At 42.0% G+C, this 20,895-nt stretch overlaps 1 protein-coding gene across 2 annotated transcripts in view; it reads right to left on the bottom strand.

Moving 5' to 3' along the window:
- The window catches only part of PCSK6 (proprotein convertase subtilisin/kexin type 6), a 178,975-nt gene that overhangs the window by 33,606 nt on the left and 124,474 nt on the right, over positions 1-20,895 (bottom strand). Inside the window, exons 10-15 of one of the 2 annotated variants that reach the window (XM_066592884.1) lie at positions 20,530-20,633; positions 18,608-18,725; positions 11,620-11,808; positions 8,362-8,498; positions 3,478-3,654; positions 8-110 (exon numbers count right to left, since the gene is read on the bottom strand). In XM_066592884.1, the coding sequence (XP_066448981.1) occupies positions 8-110; positions 3,478-3,654; positions 8,362-8,498; positions 11,620-11,808; positions 18,608-18,725; positions 20,530-20,633 (828 nt within the window). Of the gene's footprint in view, positions 1-7; positions 111-3,477; positions 3,655-8,361; positions 8,499-11,619; positions 11,809-18,607; positions 18,726-20,529; positions 20,634-20,895 lie in introns of those variants that run through there. The other variant, XM_066592885.1, reaches the window with a different exon arrangement.

The following is a 20,895-nucleotide window of genomic DNA, read 5'->3' as shown; positions in this document are numbered from 1 at the left end:
AAATTACCTGCCAGACTTTACATTCCCAAGACTGAAGTGGACACAGTTGAGGCACTGCTCTGCGCCAGCCCCATCGCATCCTCTGTCTCCACATTCTGTGTGGCATGGACCTTGGAAAGAAACAGGTCTGTTACTAGAGATGGTAGCACTGATGTATGGCAAAGCAGAGGGACACACATTTTGGAAAAGCAATGAGACATTTCCACACCTTTTTCTCTAATCCTGTACAATCCCATAAAACAAGTCACTTGTTCATAGATGTGGTGGAATTGATTTTAGAGGTTTAAGGGTTCTTTGTTACCATTTACTTTGAAATAAAAACTTAAAGACCCGTCATCTTTGGTTTACTAAATTTTTGTATTCTCCACAAAATTACTCTGCGAGTTCCAAGAATAGATGCTCCAGTGTGACGTTCCGCTGCAACATTCCAGTGGGACTTCAAGTTCTCTAGTGGGACAACTTCTCTTGTTAAAAAGTTTATTTTAAAAAAGTCTGTCCTCCCCCCTTATCTTTCCAAACCTCCACCCCAAAATGTTAAATTCAACACTTTACAGTTTAAAAATAGTCAATCTGATTAATATATTGGATGCACATATATTATAGATCATGTGGGAGTGGAGTTCTTTTCGAAAGGGGTTCTTGACATTATACAACAGATAGACTCGGTGGAGGCTCTGGCAACATTCAAAGTATGCCTACTGTGTTTGTTAGGGAATGTAGATACTTTTATATTGGGAACCAAATGTATACCTTATCAGGCCTCTATGGTTATAGTGGCCTGTTGAATACAGTCTAATCCTCCCACTGTACAGAAATTCATTTCCAAAATGAAAGGAGGTTATTAGATGGGAATGAAGGGGTTACATCAAAATTAACTTTATTTCAAGTTTAAGTCTGTCTCGGGATGATGAATTGATACACCAGGGCTAACAATTCAGGTGTTGCTTGATACCAGACAGTCTAACTAAAATTTTAGTGAGGGGGCCTATCCCATTCTTAAGAATCTGTTCCAGCAAAATTGACCTTTGCTATAACAGACAAAGTTTTCTAAACTCCTTAGAAGTGTCCTATAATTCATTGTTGTATGTCATTATATTGCAAAATCTTGGATTTTGTAATGGACGTGATTAATGGAACATTCCAAAAGGACCCTTGGTACCTGGTGTTCTACATCTTTACAACACTAAAGCTTCTTTTGTATTCCCTTTGGGTATTATTTAATATACCGCTGGCTGTCTTTCAACAGGGGTAGGAGAGTGTCTAAAGGGGTTCTCCAGTTACTGGACAGGGCCCTTTCAATAAGACACCTGTGTGAAAATAAAAATAATCCAAGATATACTAACCTATTGGTGGCCACCAGGATCCAGAGCTGCAGCTGGAAGCGATCCTGGTGATTCCTGTAACAAATGATGTCACAGGAAATCAGATGACCGCTGCAGCCAATAAGAGGCTGCAACATCACCATTGGTTCTCCTACCATCGGCGATCACATCCCGAGTGCCATGGTGCCAGGAGTTCTAGAACATGATGCTGCAGTGGTTATGTGATTTCTCGTGACATCATCTATCACAACAAATGCGGGACCATTTGGATCCCTGTGGCCACAGAAGGGTAAATACATCCCTGTTTATTATTTTCACACAGAGGGTCCTATTGAAAAGGGACTGCCCAGTAACCAGACAAAATACTATAAAATACTAATATAAAATATACATTAAACACACATAAAAGAATGAAGGTAAAGTTGTCCCCCCCCCCTCCCACATCCCCAAATGATATGGCTGCTTTTATCATTTATTACATAATTGTTCTACGCCTGCATTATTGCAAAACTTTCATGTGTCATTTCATGATCGCAAGTAGAACTCCTATGGAAAGGTTTTCTGAAGACAGAAATTACTGCAGATGTCTTATTTATTTCTCTGCAGCAGGGAGCAGCTTAGACTCAGTTTACATTCTTGATCTTTTCAACATTCGAGCTGCAAGTTCAAGAGTGAATCCCAGCAGCTCACATCATACATTAAATATGTGCCTAGTCTGAAACTAAATAGAACCCGTGGAAATAAAAGTTACTTTCCCTTCAAATTCATACATTTTCTTGAAGACATGATACAAATACTAAATCCGGGCACTAGCAGCTATGCACAAATCAGGTTTCCCTTTTACATTCATCTCTGTCTTCTGGTTAGAAAATCACAATGCAGGAGTCTTAAAGGGATCTTCCAGACACAGAGTAACATTTTAAAATCTAATGTACATCCTCACAATAAGTCATTTTGTAATAGGTTCACTGTACCTGCTCTAGCTGCTTTCTTAATTTTCTATGTATGTTACATGACCCTCTGGCCTAAAAAAAAAAATCTCTCCACTTCCTCTGACATTTTGTCCGCATTTTTTTTTAAATTTCCTTTCCTGTCCATAGCCTCCAACTTCCTCTGAGCAGTGCATGATGGGAAAAGAGGGGTGGAAGTACTGCACTATAAGTGCAGTTCAGAATGCCGGACGGTTCTTTTGCTTCATCAGGCTCTCTGGCACCGAGTGGGAGGGCGGTTGGTGCTGGTAAGTTGTAGGACCTGCAAGCTGTGGGCGGAGCTACAGCACTGGCCATTCAGCAAGCTTTGTGCATGCTGGAAGTTGTAAGTAACAGTCTGCTGTTATGTTTACTGCGGAAGAGATGTATGTAAACAGCGGCAGATCAGCGGCTGCATGGCATGAAGAGGAGGGGCCAGAGCAGCCGCTACTTACCTCTACCTCCTAGATTTCCGCATTTTCAGAATTTCCATTGTGTGCCCAGAGACTCCCTTAACTGCCAGATAGAAGCACATATCTTCATATCCTATTTTGGTGACTAGCCATGCATCATTTTGCATGTATAATATATAGGTTTTTATCCTGTTTTTAAAATAATCCTTACAAAGGTTTTCTGGTTTTTATTTACTAAAGCCTGATTGAACATTCACACAACTTTCTATCATACTTTGTTTTAAAGTCAGTGAATGAGAACATTCAGAGGCTACAAACCTGTATATACCTAGCGCTGCTCTCAGCTGAGAAGCGGATACAATTCTATACAATGCAGGTAATGCCCTGTAAGCTAAATATACAGCATCAGTAGTAGTGGCTGCACAAATTTCTCTGGTAGTTTGCCACATTGTATCAGCCTGGAGTCTAGGATGCTTCGCATTGCCAAGACTGGATATAATTGTATCTAGTGAATTGGAAATCTGAAAACCTAAAGTGAAGCACATTCTTAAATTTCCATGACTTCCATTTATTTCAGGTGTCGCTATCTCTCCACTGATGCTGAGCATCCAATTTTTCTTTAGATGGGTAAGGGTCGGAAATGCTGCACCTAATGATCTGATGTATGATAAATTATAGGAAAATACCTTAATTATTATACTTTAGAGCACAAGAATATATGATCGGCAGGCGTTAAGCCACTTTGTACATTCATGACATACCCTAGACTTGTACCTGAATACTCGTCCTCTTCCTCAAACTCCAGGTGACTTTGAAAGAAAGCCACTTTAGATAGCTCCATATCACCAGCAGATAAATCCAATGCTTTAGCTCTTGAGTGATGAAAGCTGAGAGGGTTATATGGATGCTCAGCTGTGCCATAAAGAATCAGCGTCCATTCCTTCAACTTCCCTGGAACAGAAAATTTATAGCTGCTGATACATTAGGTAGATCGGACTGTCATCTAACGGTACTGTACACAGGAGATGCAATGTCAAGATATCAATCTAATGTCCGAGCAGAGGGGAACTGCCATTTTCTTTGCTAGGGCAATTAAGACTGTAAATAAAGATATTTGCACTTCATAAAACCCTACAGAAAGATTTTAGATTGGCTTATGATTTAGTTTTGGAAGTTTACAGTAATTGTCTGAACAAACTAGTCAAATATGTACGGTAGTTGCCTCATAAGATAGAGAACCACAAAGTAGCACATGAGAAAAAGCATTCGCCAAAAAAGCCAACTTGCTTAATTACACCCCTGTGCATATATAAAAAAACATCTGTCAGAAGGTTGTCGTCACCTTCATCTTGTTGGGGTGTGTCATGAATGTCATGAATAAATTACTGTTTCCTGGATGAAGTGTATATATTTAGCTCCTCTATATTGATCAAGGTTAATTGCGGGCCTGAGGAGTTCACAAGTGACTCATCTGTTTTTTATACGAGGTTATTTTGCAGAATTTTACCATAAATTTTTATATGACAAGTTTAAAAACAAGTGAAGCGACGGGCAAGTAATAGGAAGCGTAGGCTAGCAGTGCCAGTGACATTATGCTCTAATTAATGTGTACTTTCAGCTCAAATTAAATATATTACAAATCCCATGGTGGCAGTAAAAATGCAACAATATTTTTGAGGACAAAATCTATATTTGTCCAAAAAAAGAAATCGGAGACCTGACATAACCCAGTGTGGGCAGATCACCCAGCGGACAAGGAAAATGAAGGACGTTATGTAACGGTACTGAGTAGTGTTGCTGTAAATCCAGCACTGGGGTAAGACAGTAGAAGCAGCAGTAGTTGTCTGTCTAGGTCTTTGTGCAGCTACCCCCTCCTCCCTTATCCTCTCCATAGACGTCTGTGGGCAGCAACAGTAACCTGATCACTCAGTGAGCAGGTAATCCATCTGAATCTCTCTCAAAACAGAATTCATCAGTAAATTACGAGTAAGTAATCAGTGCAGGAGGCATTTTTTCTGTAATAAGATATAATGAAATTCTTAGCATGGACCATTTAGGAAAACCACAGTTACTCCTTAATTACATTCAAGCCTTAAGCAGCCCCCATTCCAACTAAGGGCTGTGATTTATAACTGTTTCCCCAGCCTACAACGCTTCCAGCCTGTCACTGAATAGCAACAACGCCATGCCCCACAGCTTGATTGCCACCTATCAGGCAGCTAAGATGTCCCGTTGATCAACATATCTGAGCAGTCACAAATTTGGCCTTCAGCACCCACCATAGGATATGACATTATGCTCATTCAAATGAAAGCAGACCTTCTAGTACATGGTCTCGTTGAGTCATTCAAAAGGAGCCACTGCTTGTCAATGGCTCTCTGCTTCTGCTAATAGATAAAGGTACAGAGCAGGTAATCCCCTCTATAATGTCCAAATGTCCTAATAAAGACAGATGGGTTGTTCTGATGGAACACCGCATTAACTTGAACATTATGCCCAACTTGGCTGGTCAGTAGGTGAGGCAAAGTCAGTCCAGAAATGGCTGATAAATTCAGCCGCAGATTTTGCTTCAAAATCACTACCATCTGTGGCCAAATCCATGTGTTACGAGTGGATTTTACTATATGCAATGCAAAGCGTAAAATCTGCTAAAAAATCTACAATAAAACTGGCACAGAAATCTGCAGTAGGCCCCCAGTTCTGCACTGATATTTTCCTCTACACGGGGGTGAGGTTTTGAAAATTCTCTCCACATGTATTCTTGAGCGTTACAATATTACATGTTATAGTCACTAATTACTTTAGAAGGGTCAGCGCTCCAGGGATTATTCTGATTGCCAGATTAAAGTCAGGAAGGATTTTCTTCCTTAAAAATGGGAAAATTGGCTTCTTCCTCATCGGGATTTTACTGTCTTCCTCTGGATCAACATTGGGGGGTAATATAGGCTGGATGGACATATGTCTTTTTTCAGCCTAACATACTATGTTACTATGTTTTAAGCAGCTACCATTCTTTCTCCAACTACTCAGGTTGGGTACTGGAGAAAGAAATGCCACTCAACTGTAGTCAGAGAAAAGGAAATGAGATTTGGCAAGCACTTTCATAAACTTTTTCCCCCTGATGCCAATTTAAACATTTTGAAGAAATACATTTAAGGGGAGAACCTCCAATATTTGACCAGGTTCCATCTCCCAGCAGGTCACCACTTGACATCCTACATTTTAGTGTACTCTAATTCATCTATGCCCACATTTCTGCTGATATCTGAACATGTTAGTGGACAGCTAATCCAAAAATACAACTACGTGCCAAACACAGTGGATACTTCCTGAAAGTGTTCTGTACTGTTGCCTGGGGCACTTCTTCATTGTATTTAAACAGTTAACACTACTTCTTGCAAGCTGAGAAGGTAATGTGTATTTTTGCCTGAAATGTTTTGTTTTCAGTGAGAGAAAACACATAATATGAATAAGCACCATGACTAATGCTCATTATACACTCATGTTCTCACCCATCCCAGCCCATTCCTCACACACTGACAGATGTTCAACATATCGCTGTTTGATCTGGATTCAGCACGTGGGCTGACACTCCACTTCTTATGTAAGTTGGCTGATATTCCTCACCCACCCAAATGTACAGCTTGTGGTCAGCATCCTCTGGGGGCCCCTGATTTTCTCTACTTAGCTGATGTCAAGATGGGCTCCTCCTTATTAAGTAAGTTAATGGTAAGGGAGGATAGAAATGGGGATGGACTACACAAAATATTGAGATTTTTACACCATCAGTCAGTCAAAATTCTCCTATTTGTACTTTTTATGGTCACGGGTAAATGCATGCAAAGACTTATTTAAAATATCAAATCTAACTAACCTGCCCACCATTAACTGATATGACTCCCAACTATGGAAATGATGGAGAACAGATGTTCTTATTACCCCCCTCCCTCTTACTCATGTTGGTATTGAAATGAAATCTTATATTGAAGTTTATAGTTTTCAGACTTGCTATATTTAGCCCCCTCCATGGGGAATTAAGACTTTTCAATGCCATTTACTTCTGTGATAATATTCAATAAAACATTCTTGAAACAAAAATATCAAGCTATGAGGATCTAGTAGTAATCTAATAAGGACTTTAAAATTATAGCTACAATGACCGTCACAAGTGTAATACCAAAGAAACCCTGAAAACATGACCTTTTGGGGTCCTGAGAAGTTATGGTCTAAATCATGTCATTTATTACATACTAATAGCTTGCATCAGTCATAAGCTTAAAAAGGGTTGTGCCAAGAACCCACCCCCTATTCATAAGCCCTGTCAGGGCATAAGAACACCATATAGAAGGACCCCCGTTTAGGATCCCCCTCTATGATGCAGAATGGAGAGCTGCTCGGCAAAACCGGCTCCCACTCCGGCAGACTCAGTTATTACAGGATGGCGATTCATCTGAATGCCATCCTGTAACGATTTACCATGCAGCGGCTGTTGCAGAGGAAATTCTTGGATGGCCATGAATTTTCCCAGCGATATCAGATGAGTGCCAAGAATGGAACCTGGAGGAACAAGGTGTTTGCCAATGGCATTGCATCCAGAGAGGGGTTTTGCATGTTCGCACAGCCCCTTTAACCCCCCTACAGTTTATCCTTAGAGCTGGTTCTGTAAGAAAAGGACATTACAGTTTTGAACTAATTGAGCTTGTTCTACTTCAACCAGCTGTAGCTCTGGTTCTATTAGGACTACCAATGTGTTTTTGAAATCATTTGAAAGCCAATAATCTTGGCTTTAGAAATACTCTAAAGCATGTCCATAGAACTGAAGTTAGTTGTTTGAAGTGGTGTCAGAAATACTGAATTTACAGCTGTCATGTCTTCGTGAAGACCAGAGGTGAAGGGGCAGCAGGGGACAAGCAGAGCACTATCTATAATTCTAGTGTGTGCCCTCCCACCTGTCCCAAGGGATGGGTAGCATGTACTTCTGTTTATGTTAACCCCCTTATAAATCAGAGAACATATTTGCTCTCCGATTGACATGTGATGGGTTTTTTTTCCAGAAAAAGAGTGAAAAGATGAGCACTTGCACATCTCATTGCTTCTCTATGCCATTTAACCTAACACATGCCAAGCAATTCATTTACGCAATCAATCCAGGTTTTCCACTGCAAATATCTGCAAGCAACACCCGACACGTTTGTGTGAGCAAAGCCTCAGACAGGAAAGCCATGGCCAGATACATGGGTGTCTCCAGTCCACCATAATGGGGATTTTTTTTATCCCCCCCCATAGGGTATATAGACAGAGGTTGCCTTTTCATACTAACTACATGGCCATCTCGCACTTTATGTGCATTTTTTGTTAGTTTTTTTTATATTGTGCATCTTTATTTATATTCTCTATTTTCAATACTGAAGAGAAATTAGGCCAAAAGCTGAATTCAGAAATTCTCAATTGACTTCCTTTGGAAACCAAACAATGAAAGCAGCTTCTACGGCATCACCCAAGAAATGACATGTCATTGCAGATCTGGCAATGACAATCACAAGAGCATGTTACACCCACTGACTAAGTTCAACGATATAGAAAAATCACTTTTTATTACATCTTAATGTGCAGCTTGTGTTTGTCTGCCACTGTTTTCCGTATAAACATGACAATTACCCTGTGTCTCGGGATTACGCAGTTGGGATGGAATGTCATGAATTTCCAGCATCCATTCCCCTTCAGCTTTTTCACCCCAGCAATGAACAGTCATGAACTCCCAGTTCTTGAAACCTTCATTTGAGTAATCAAACGTCCTGTAAGACAAAACAGCTGTTTGTTCAAGAAATTCAGCCCTTAACTACAACATCATGCTGCCTATACACCATTATTAAAGATACCCATCATTCAGATAGTCCATCATTAAGGCGTACGAACAACAATTGGTTTGCTTTTACACAGAGTGATGACTGTTCAATTAGTTGTTTGCTGAGATATCGCTCATGGGGATCTCCATGCATATTAGTTTGCAAGTCACCACTGTGACTTTACATCAGACTACTTTTGATCAACCAGTGACTACTTTTTTGGTAAACTGAAACAAAATGACTGCCAGTTTATTGCTTGTCACCCTGTCGGTGGCCATGTTTATACTGAACGGCTAATGTTTGAATTTGCCCTTTTGAGTAATTATTCATCCGAAAGTTGTCCCGAGTAAAGGTAGCTTTAGAGCAACATTTGAATACCTGGGCTGTAGACAAAGTGGTGCTCACACTTTAATACCTATCTTGTCCAAATTCAGCCAAAAGGAGCTTCTGTGTACAAGGCTATAGGGGATGCAGCCTTGGGCTGGTTTCACATCTGCGTTGGAACCTCCGGTTGGAGGCAGTTGGGTCAGAAAGTAGGCAGACCCCATTATAGTCAATGGGGTCCGTCGTGCGGTGTCCGATTCCGTCCAGAGACAGAGCGGTTCAGCCACAGGCATTCTCATTTTCTGCACCCTGAATGGAACAGAAAAGCAGAACCCCAAAAGCGCAGGTGTGAATCCCTTATACAATGAAGTCAAGGTAAGCATCTCAGTCCCTCCTTGGTAACATCTCTAACCAGGGATACAGGTCTACACAGATTGTTTCCAAGGCTATAGAAGTAGTCTCTTAGAATGGTTACATTTCTGCTGGTTCTGCGTTTCAAGGAAGACATTTCAAAAACCCAATTTCAAGTATTGTGGTTTAGTCGTACTGATGCCAGCACAGTGATAATCGATTTCAGTGTAGCAGTGGTCTAATGATTTTAGGAAAATTCATTTTACTTTAAAATGACTCAAAATAAAAATAAAATAAAAAAACAGATACATTTAAAACCCCAAAACGTAAAAATCCCAGCAAGTCCTATTTTTTATTTATTTATTTTACACATCTTCTCAACTTCTACTCATCAACCTCAAACAAGAGCAGTCTGACTGTCACTGGTTGCAGGAGTAAGGCCCTACCACTGCTTGGTTTCAGCACAGAAGAACAGGAACAAGGCCTGCCCCTTAGCAAAAGTCCCAACCCCTCAACAATCTGCTTGCAGAGATGGAAGAGATTATGAGGACATTACCCTTTGTTCCTTGAGAGTTTTTCAAAAGATTGTTTGCTAGATTTAGTGCTCCTTTAAATTACAAGTTTGGGCAATTTTAGGTCTTATAAAAAAAATAATAAAAAAATTGTGCCCAAAACTTAAATAAACTTTCTAAAGCGATTCCACTCCAATCTCCCACTGCCAGTCTTTATGGTGCGCATGGTGGACCATGGCGCTCATCAGGTGATCACAGAAGTGATGATTTTACTGCAGACAGAATGTCACTGATGTGGCCAGCAATTTGCTTTTGAGCTCACCTGATGTGTCCTCAATTTGACCGTTTTAGACTAAATTTACACGGATGAGTTCCATCTAATAGTGATATGGATGGGACTCGCACGTGAAAATAACATTAATTTTAACGTGTTTATTTACATGAGCAATTTTTCTCTTGGACCATCAGGCGATTCGGTTTGGAAATTGCAGATTAGTTCCTATGGGAGGAAAAAAAATAAAAATCGCATTACACTTGCATATATGGGCGCATTCAGACGATCGTATATCGGCCGGGTATTCACACCGGCCGATATACGGCATCCCTCTCTGCAGGGGGAGGAGGCTGGAAGAGCAGGGAGCAGTGCTCTGAGCTCCCGCCCCCTCTATGCCTCCTGTCCACCCCCTCTCTGCCCCTCTGCACTATTTTCAATGAGAGGAAGTGAGACAGAGGCGGGGCTAAGTGCCGAGAATTAGCCGCCTCTCCTCATTGACAATAGTGCAGGGGGTGGAGAGGAGGCAGAGAGGGGGCGGAAGCTCAGAGCACTGCTCCCAGCTCTTCTAGCCTCCTCCCCCTGCAGAGAAGGACGCCGTATATCAGCCGGCACGAATACGCGACCGATATATGGTCGTCTGAATGCGCCCTAAATGTGTGCTTCATGTGAGTGCGATGTGATTTTCACATTTTTTTTTTTACTATTAAAACATTTGATTTTCACACCTGTGGAAAAAAAGCAAGTACAGCGACACAATGGGATGCGTTTTTCTCGCAGGAAAAATTGCTCATTAGCAAGTACAATTATCAGTCAGAATTTTTCGGAACAATATCGCACTCATCTGTGTAAATGAGATTTTTTTCCCTTTTGAGCAAGTGCAGAAAACAAAATATTAATTCAATAGAGTAACTAACGCATACAATCGGAAGGCTTTCTATTTACATAAATTCTCCATTTACCACAATGAAAAAAAACAGTAAAGCTACTTTTCGTCAGGTTTATGTTCTTTCGAACAGAAAAACAGCAGATTATACTATTGTTTTGGGTTAAAAAAACACAAACAGACAAACAGCAACCTGACAGTACGGTCACAAACTGAGGAAATGAGAGTCCTAAAACCCACTGAAATCAGTGGGAAATTTAAATAAAAAAACAAAAACATTTGCTTCCAAATTTCTGTTACTGTGCGGGAAAGTTGTCCGATTTCTGCAGAATTTGGCTCAGCACATGAGTGCATCGGCCTGGCGAACAGTTGATTAGCAGGGAACCCAAGCAACGGACCCCCACCAATCTACTATTGATGACTTATCCTGAGGATAGACCATCAATAATTCACAACTGGACAAACCATTTATATATATATTTTGTTTTGAGTCTAAAACCTATATGTAGACCAATGTGTTTCTATGGTAACAGACTACAAAACCATCATGTGAAGAAGTTAGACCCTGCAGTCATGAGTCATTTGTCTCTGAATTGTAACTCACATTTAGCAGATGAGCAAGTAGTACTGGCAAATGGCTAACAATAGGACAGCAGGGTCAGTTTGTTTTATAGGCGGTTCCATGAAAACACAAAATGATCCAAGGTGCATGTTCCAGTAACTCACCTGCGGGCCAGAAGTTGGGACTTTGTTCCTGATGGAGAAATGAGGTTTATCTGTAGGTCTCCTCTGCGTGGATGGGATATGGTAACCTTCACAACAACATGCTCAAGATATGCCACATGCTGCCCACTGTGGTCTGCGCATGCGTTGGTCTGAGTGGTGGTTCGGATCAGCTGGTCAGCTCTGATAAATCTATACACAGTTACAGAGGAGAAAAACAATGTTATAGAGGAGAAAAAAACATTATCACCCCTCCGCAAAACGAACTTCACTGGCCAGCAGGGAATGAAAAACATTAATCAATTCTAATGTCCTCTCTTTTCCTAATGACCCCATCTACCAAAGGTCCAAAGTTATACCGCACCGTATGCAAATATGCAGAGAAATGTCACAGTCTTGCCGATTTGTATGCTTCTGCCCCAACCACACCCTCTTTCTCTTTCCTGTGTAAAGGGGATGCGGCAATCTGTCAATGAAGAGGAAGGGGCGTGCTTAGGGCAGCAGCACATCAATCGGAGAGCCTCTGATTTTAAAATGCACAGAATGACTTTAGAATTAATTTCAGAGGTACATGGGAGCAAGTGCAAAAAAAAAAAGGCATTAGATTTTTTTTCATTCCCTGCTGGCCAATGAAATTTGTTTTAAGAGTGAGATGGTGGTGGCTGCCTTTAAAGGGTCCTAGTTTCACGAAACATATAATACATTAAAGTGTTTTTACAGGTTTTAACCACAATACACATACAAAATGTATAATTTTGCACTTTATCAAATGTACAGAGCAGCAGATTTCAACTTGAGAATCCATTCTTACAAGTACATTTACTTCCTTAAGAGTACTTATTTATACAGAGACGTTAGGACAGAGCTTCACACTGCCAGTAGATATTACAGAATGGCAGCACATGATTAGGAAGGTGTTGAACACACCATGAATATTCAGGGGCCCATTTTAATTAGCGCATTTAGCAGTTTTGTGTACAAACTCGCCATTTAAAGGGGTTGTCCCGAGAAAGCAAGTGGGGGTAAGCACTTCTGTATGGCCATAATAATGCACTTTGTAATATACATCGTGCATTAAATATGAGCCATACAGAAGTTATTCACTTACCTGCTCCGTTGCTGGCGTCCCCGTCTCCATGGCTCCGTCTAATTTCAGCGTCTAATCTCCCGATTAGACACGCTTGCGCAGAAGGGTCTTCTCCCTTCTCTTGGGTCTCGGCACGAGCGGCGTTCTGGCTCCGCCTCCTTCTACGCGTCATCGCGTAGCTCCGCCCCGTCACGTGTGCCGATTCCAGCCAATCAGGAGGCTGGAATCGGCAATGGACCGCACAGAGCCCACGGTGCACCATGGGAGAAGACCCGCGGTGCATCGTGGGTGAAGATCCCGGCGGCCATCTTGGTAAGGTAAGTAAGAAGTCGCCGCAGAGCGGGGATTCGGATAAGTACTAAACTTTTTTTTTTTTAACCCATCCCTTGTGTTTGTCTCGCGCCGAACGGGGGGCCTATTGAAAAAAAAAAAAAGCCGTTTCGGCGTGGGACAACCCCTTTAAGTCAAGCTTTTAAAGACCATTCAATATAGATGTATAGACCAGTGTGCTGGGCTTTAGATCTGTGCCATAGTAAAAATGTATGGCACTGGTTGAGGCAGGGGCGTAACTATAGAGGGTGCAGGGGATGTGGTTGCACCCGGGCCCAGGAGCCTTGGGGGGCCCATAAGGCCTCTCTTCTCCATACAGGGAGCCCAGTACTATGAATAAAGCATTATAGTTGGGGGCCTGTTACAGGTTTTGCACTGGGGCCCAGAAGCTTCAAGTTATGTCTCTGTGCAGCATGGTCTAGGTATGGGTACGGGTACAGATACAGATACAGGGGGGCCCCAGCTTACATTTTGCATCAGGGCCCCTGAGCCTTTAGTTACGCCCCTGGTTTGAGGCTATATTAGGATGCTTTAGGTGCGCCCTAAACAGCCGCATGTGCATGAATAATGTAGTAAAATACATAGGTCTTTCAATGCACTTTAATAAAAATTAAAACTACACACAGGCATATGCGGGTTTTAATTGCGGACAAAAATCACAATTGCCTGCGTACTTTGGCGATTCCTGGTGGTTTTTGTGCATGTAAATACTCTCATATTTACACATGCAAAAATACATAGAAAAGCACATTGTTTTGCTGCACAAATATGCAGGTTTTACTGCGTATTTCCGCTGGCCCATTCACTTCAATGACCTATTTCGGTGTGTAATACGCACCAAAACAGGGCATGTTGCTTTTTCTTTCATACAACCGAACATTGCTTGAAAAAGTAAACATATATAAACACCCATTGAAATGAATGGGTTTTATACACTGCGCAATATGATGCACAGATACACCTGTGTGAATGAGCCCTAATTAAGGCCACCTGCAGATGGCAAAGTCGGATTCCGCGCCGCTGCAAAGACCTGCGGTTCACTCGAGCCCGATGTCTTCCGTCTCTGCTATGCGCCGGCTGCTGGCCAGCCGGCGCATGCGCAGAGCAGAGCTGGACCATCACTACTGACATTTCTGTGCAGGCCTCTGCGAGACCCGCACAGAAATAGAATATGCCTGCGATTTGTTTTCCGCGCGTGTTTTCATGTGCGCAAATCGCGGCTGTGTGCATAGGATTGCGTTTTGTAATGCAAGCCTATGCAGGCGGGCACGGTCGGAAATTCTGCGGGAAATCCCGCCGTGGAATTTCTGCCCATGTGCTGTGGGCCTAACTATAGTAAAGTTGCAAAAGTACAAACCATAACATCATGATTGTTTATTTTATGCTTTTTAATTTTTTTTTTTAAGTCCGGCTCTGTTCCCATGTCCATTTAGGGCTCTCCATTAAAATATAAGAAAAAAACAGCACAATATGCTATGGTATTTTTTGCTGGTAAAATGAAGTGAACAATGAAGGAAAGCAGGAGAAGCCCTTTATAATCAATGGGTTTCATCAGGTGCCATTAGTTTCCTCCATTTGACTGATCTGGCATGCCTTTTTTTTCTTTTTCTCTTACATGATGGAACAGGAATGGAAATTTAAATGGAAGTGTGAACCCAACCTTAGAAATCCACATTACGGCCATGTTCACACAGTGGATTTTGCTACCATATGACGGAGAATCTGCATCAAATCTGAAAATCATCAATACATTTTTTTAAACAAATGCTTTTATTGAATGTTTTATATATAGCAACCCTCAGAGAAGTTATAAAGCTTAGGCCTTATGCAGACGGCCGGGTCAGATTCCGACTGTGAGATTCTTGCAGCGGGATGCGACCCGTGCCCTGCAGTGGCCCCTCGCTTAGCTGTCCAGTGTCTTCTCTCTCTGCTCCGTGATCTGCCGGCTGGCGCACAGCCACACATGCGCAAATTAGAGATGAAGCATCAGCAGTGACGTTTCTTCAATTTTGTTACCGCACGGATCAAAATCGCGGCTGTCTGCATAGGATTGCGTGCACGGGGCCATAGACAAGAGTGGGCATTGGGCCTTAGACAAGAGTGGTGGAGCGGAGGGTTGGGTAAAGAGGGTGGGATGGATAGGATGGCAGTATCGGTCAGTGCCAATTCACAGTCCTATTATTTTTTTCAAGTTTGGTCAATGCACGTTAATGGAAAGCCACATGATAGACCAGTGTTTCCAAACTCCAGGCCTCATCCCCCCATTCCCAAACAAGTCATGTTTGCAGGATTTCCTTAGTATTGCCCAGGTGTTGTAATTATTGTTAGCGCCTCAATCACTGCCACGAGTATTCTCTTCACAGGATATCCTCAAGTGGAACAGGTTACCACAGGAGGTGGTGAGTTCTCCTTCAATGGAAGTCTTCAGACAAGGGCTGGACAAATATCTGTCTGGGATGATTTAGTGAATCCTGCACTGAGCAGGGGGTTGGACCCGATGACCCTGGAGGTCCTGTCCAATTCTACCATTCTATGATTCTAAGTCATGACCTGTTGGGGGTTGAGAGGACTGGAGTTGGGAAAACACTGTTACAGACTATACGGTGTGCATTCTTTCTGTGTGTGGAAACAGTAGCGACAGGTCACTGCTTGACGCTATATCTGCATTAGGAAACTTCCATACAGATTAACCACTACAGAAGCTAAATATGCGCGTAGATCTGCAGCGGAAGAAGTCCTTGTGGACCTATCCTAAGTGTAACAAATCATCCAGCAAAAACATGTAATATAGACTGCTTCTTTGGCAAAAAAAACTAAAAATAGACAAGATATCATGCCCCAAACTTTCACATCATTAAAGAGGTTGTCTCATTAAGACAAAGCCAATCACGGCCTATGAGCTAGAACGAAGAGCCCAGTGGTCTCAGCCCATTCACGCACGAATTCTACATTTTTCTTGCAGTGGCAGACTTATTATAACCCATAGCAAATTGCTTGTTTAGGTTCCATTTAAAAGGGGTTAAACTTTAGGGCAAAGGGGTATACACTATTATGAGTTTAATAACCAGGCCATGCGCTAGATTTGAAAAGGCCAATGCAAGTCAGACAATGCACAGCAATATCCATCACCTTTCCACTGTATTAATGTGCTCTTTATACTTGTTGTAATATGTAGGCAGATACACATTTATAATGTATGACTAAAGCATGGAACCTATTTGCACCGTACGCTATTCCTTCAACACGTCCAAAAATCTAATAAAAAATGACCGCATATTCTGGATACGGATGAACGATTGTAAATATGACTAACCATATTACCGCTGGCTCAAAATCCGGTTTATAGAGCATCAATACGCAGAAACAACATTAGGTAGGAGAAAAGTGATGACATGAGAAACCAGAGGAGGGAGACGAGCAGATCTGCAATATTAGACCCGGAGTAAGAAAATAATATTGTGTTAACCCATCAGTGCCAGTGGTGTTTGAAGAGATTACCGTCCGCACACATTACTAGGCGACGCAGTATGAATGTGGCTTTCACAGCTTTCCTTGGAGGCTCGCAACCGGGATTGACAAAATTACTCAGATTAAATGTAAATATTTTAGTGAATTCCCATGAGAACTCCAAGTATTACCTAGCACAACCTCCTCTACAGCGCTCCCAAAAACAGCACTATCTGCAGGCACTAAAAACACAAGTTTCGGCAATCAAGCGCTGCCCAAGAAAGTAAGAAATGTCAGGCTTATAAAGTGAATATGTCATCAGAAAATGATCTAGTATATAAAATATAAGTTTTTAAAAGTGTTGTCCAAGCGGTAACATCTGTGGACAACCACTTCCCCAAGCAGAAAACAAAGGGTAATATGCTAACCTCTCCAGCTGTGCCCTACAACGGTCCCCCGCTGTGGTCTCTGTTGACAGCTCGATTAATCGTTGAGTTGTTATTGGCTGTGCCACCCTATAGGCCGGACGGGACAGCAGTTGTCAACAGAGACCTGAGCGTAGGACCAAGCACCATCGCAAGGCACAGCAGGAACGGGGAGAGGTTAGAATATTACCATTTGTTATTTTACTGTTTGGGGAAGGGGGTGGTATACAGATGTTACAACTTAGACGACCCCTTTAAAGAATCTTTGGTGATTTTTTCCCCCCCTTTTTTAAAAATGGCACAAAAGTATGTCCAAGGATAGGAGTGAGAAAGGGATATATCACCTGCAGTTGTTATTCTCTGCCACCCACTGATCTGCAGATTTCGGACCCTGTTTGCAATCATCCAAGATGGCTGCAGCAGTTCTCTATCTACCTAATGCACTGCTCTCCGATTGGTAAGTGTTCATCACAAGAGCAGTTCTGGCCAATTAGAGAGCAGGTATAGTGCATTAGTAGTCTATCACTACCAATAAACTGTGGGGATTAGGTAGCATGAACAGTGCGTCAGCCATTTTGGACAGCCGAAAACGGGACCCAGAACTGGCAGATCAAAGGAACGTTCAAGAAGAACTGCAGGTAATATACCCCCTCCGGTCCTGGGACAGAATTTTGTCCCAAAACCGGAGGATTGCTTTAATTTTCAACAAGTTTTTACACTGATCAATAAACCGCATATGACACTTCCAGTTATGTAGATAACGTTGTAGCAGTCAGCTCATTCTCACAGGCAGGATTACAGTGATAAGCAACATAGAATCATAGAATGGTAGAGTTGGAAGGGACCTCCAGGGTCATCGGGTCCAACTCCCTGCTCAGTGCAGGATCACTAAATCATCCCAGACAGATATTTGTCCAGCCTCTGTTTTAACACAATAAGGGATATGTGATTTCTGGAACTATTTTGTAATTTCAAGATATTATTTTTGCAAGAAAGCAGCCATGTTTTTCTAAAACTTGAACAACCCATTTAATACATAATTTTTACAGCTCCTATTGAAATTAAAGGGGTCATTTAAGCATTGACTTAAAAAAAAAAAAAAAAAAGGCTGTAGAATAAAACAAAAAAAAACTGCTTACCTGTCCCCCCCCAACCCACTGCAGCATCTCCTTCAATTCACCTGGTCTTTGTATACAAGCGGGTACCACATGACCAGGGGTCGCCACAGTCATGTGCCATACACCTATCATCATAGCTCCTATCATCTGAGCAATGATGTCAGAAGAGTGGCACACAATCACAAAGGTCATGTGATACCGGTTTGCTAAGACCAGGAGGAGTGCAGGAGCTGTAACATTGGTTCTCCAAGGGCGAGAACAGGTGAGTAAGTATTTCTTTTATTGTTGTACGGCATTCCAAGTGCGTTTTTTTTTAGATAACCCCTTTAATATGATGGTTTTCCATAAGCATCCCCTAATGCTCAGGAAGCCACCATGAGAAGTATGAGAAGAATCAGTGATTTAGAGTTCTCAAAAAGAAGAGGTAGCACCAACCTGTATAAAGATACATTTTGAATAACGACCTTTAATTATTGATGTCATCTGAGGAGGGGAAACATTTTTGATTCCCGTTGCCCTTAAATCAGTTAAACCCACAACGCAAATCTTACTGTAACTACACAGTGGTATTTCCAAAATGTCACCTTGGCCGTCTGTCTGATGCTCCAACGCACACGTGTTGAGGTGGTACAGTCTTCCACTTCTTCGCCTCAACCACCATCGCATCGGCATCCACCAATCCAAAGCCATAGAGATGGCTGACTGAAAAAAATAAAAGTCTGACAATTTCCTTTCCTTGACTATAAAACACGTAAAAAAAAATAAAATAAAAACTGAAAATTGGAGCCATCACATATAAGAACATGTTTTGTAAGCCTCAGTTCTTAAAGAAACTCTGTCAGGTACTTTGAGCCCTACAAGCTAAGCTTACAGGCTCAAAGTAGATGACATGCTGAGTTCAGGGATGTACGTTCTATGCTTACCTTCCCATCTATTCTCTCGCTGTCAGCTCTAAAATCCGGTACCACAATGCATTTCGCAGACTACATAGGCGCACATTATGTACGGTAGTCCTCCCATTATAGGCACGTACCACATAGTCCTCCCGAAGCATTTAGTGGCCAGTTTTATAGCTGGCAGCGAGGGCACGGTGGGTAAGTGTAAAATGTAAATACCCAGACTCAATGTGTTAGCTATTTTGTGCCCATAAGCTTAAAGTGGTTGTCCGAGTTACAGAGTATAGGAGAAACCGGTCTTCCCTGTGATGACATGTTTACAGGCTGCTCCAGGATGTCACAGGCGCTGCAACCAATAACAGAGCTCAGCAATCGATCGCTAAGCACTGTTATTGGCTGCAGTGCTTTGATATCCCATAACACGGGCAAGGTTCTGCAGCATGTACACAGACAGAGGTGCAAAGGACTGAGCGGTGAATGGTAAGAATACTGTGTTTCCCCGAAAATAAGACCCTGTCACATTAAATTTTGCCCCAAAAGAGGCGTTAGGTCTTCTTTTCATGGGATTTCTTATTATACTTACCTAGCAGGCTCGATCCAGGTCCCTCCCGCTGCTCTCCAGAGCTCCGGCGCACTTCTTGCAGTCCTCGGCCGTCAACAGAAGATCACTTCCTGGTTACAGGATTCATAAATCCCGCCTCCAGGAAAGCGATGGCTCTGATTGGTTCATCAAGAGCTGCATTGATTGACTGAGCAGCGCTTGAAAACCAATGCGCTGACTGTGATTGGTTCATCGAGCTATGCATTGATTGGAAGCGTGTCGGAGCTCCATGGAGCAGCAGGAGGGACCTAGATGAAGCCTGCTAGGTAAGGTATTCCTTTTTTTAATGTAATGCAGCTAGGGCTTATTTTCAGGGTAGGGCTTATATTTGAAGCCTCCTTGAAAATCCTGGAAAATCTGTGCAGGGCTTATTTTCAGGATAGGGCTTATTTTGGGGGAGACAGGATATTACCATTTGTTATTTTACTGCATGCAGAAGAACGTTTACCTATAATCTATAACTCAGACTACTCCTTTAACGTATCGGGCTCATTGTAGCCGACAGATGCCCTTTAATATTAGTAAGTGTGTCAAGAGGAGATCTCCATTCAGTATTTGTCAATCGGAATGGAACACACTCTATTCTACCTACGCTACTTCATGCAAGAGAAATGTTCCATGAAAACCTATATGGTATGTAGTATATACATGCATACATACAATGGCTGTGACAGACCGTTCTCAAAAAACATAGCTGGTATCTAATATCACAGACACCTGCAGCAGCCAAGGAATGTGCAGTGTAGAAGGTTTTCAGTAACTGAAGCTGACTGCGCTCGCTCTGACCTGCTTAGAGGCCACACATTGAGCACTTTGGAAGCACTAATGTTTTATCAGCTGAAACTTGTGTAACATGAACATAGGTTCACAGTTGACTTATGATAAATATGCTTGTCTTAAAAAAATCAGGATCACGTTTTAACCAAGTGGATCGTACAGAAGAGGCTCACAGACAGGTTTTCTTGGTTAGAAGGGAGATTATTAAGGACAGCAGTTAATCGTTTCTGACCTTTACGTCCAGCTCCATTTGTTCGCCAGTCTGGGGCCCTGAGATGGACGGATCGGGAAGTTTTCACCAGTAAATGTTGGACATCTCGCCAGTTGAGCATTGGGCTACATAGAAAAAGGCAAATTAAAGTATTCACGTCATATCTTTGCTTGACTATTGTCTGTGGCTGATACTATAATGTAGGCTATGAACAAAGCTCTGTACTAACCGAAACGCGTAGGAAATATATTTCTAGTAATGTGCTCATTGGACTTTTCATGCGGTTTTCACTAAAGGATTAATTTTTAAAGAAATACCTTTGGATTGGTGCTGGACTGTGTTTAGTATTATGCTATTTGAATACAGAGACCTGACTTGGCATACATG

Source organism: Eleutherodactylus coqui, chromosome 2 (genome assembly GCF_035609145.1).
Source record: "Eleutherodactylus coqui strain aEleCoq1 chromosome 2, aEleCoq1.hap1, whole genome shotgun sequence".
NCBI classification, from domain to species: Eukaryota; Metazoa; Chordata; class Amphibia; order Anura; family Eleutherodactylidae; genus Eleutherodactylus; species Eleutherodactylus coqui.
The sequence above is the reverse complement of the archived record's forward strand: the minus strand, read 5'-3'. Positions and strand labels throughout refer to the sequence as shown.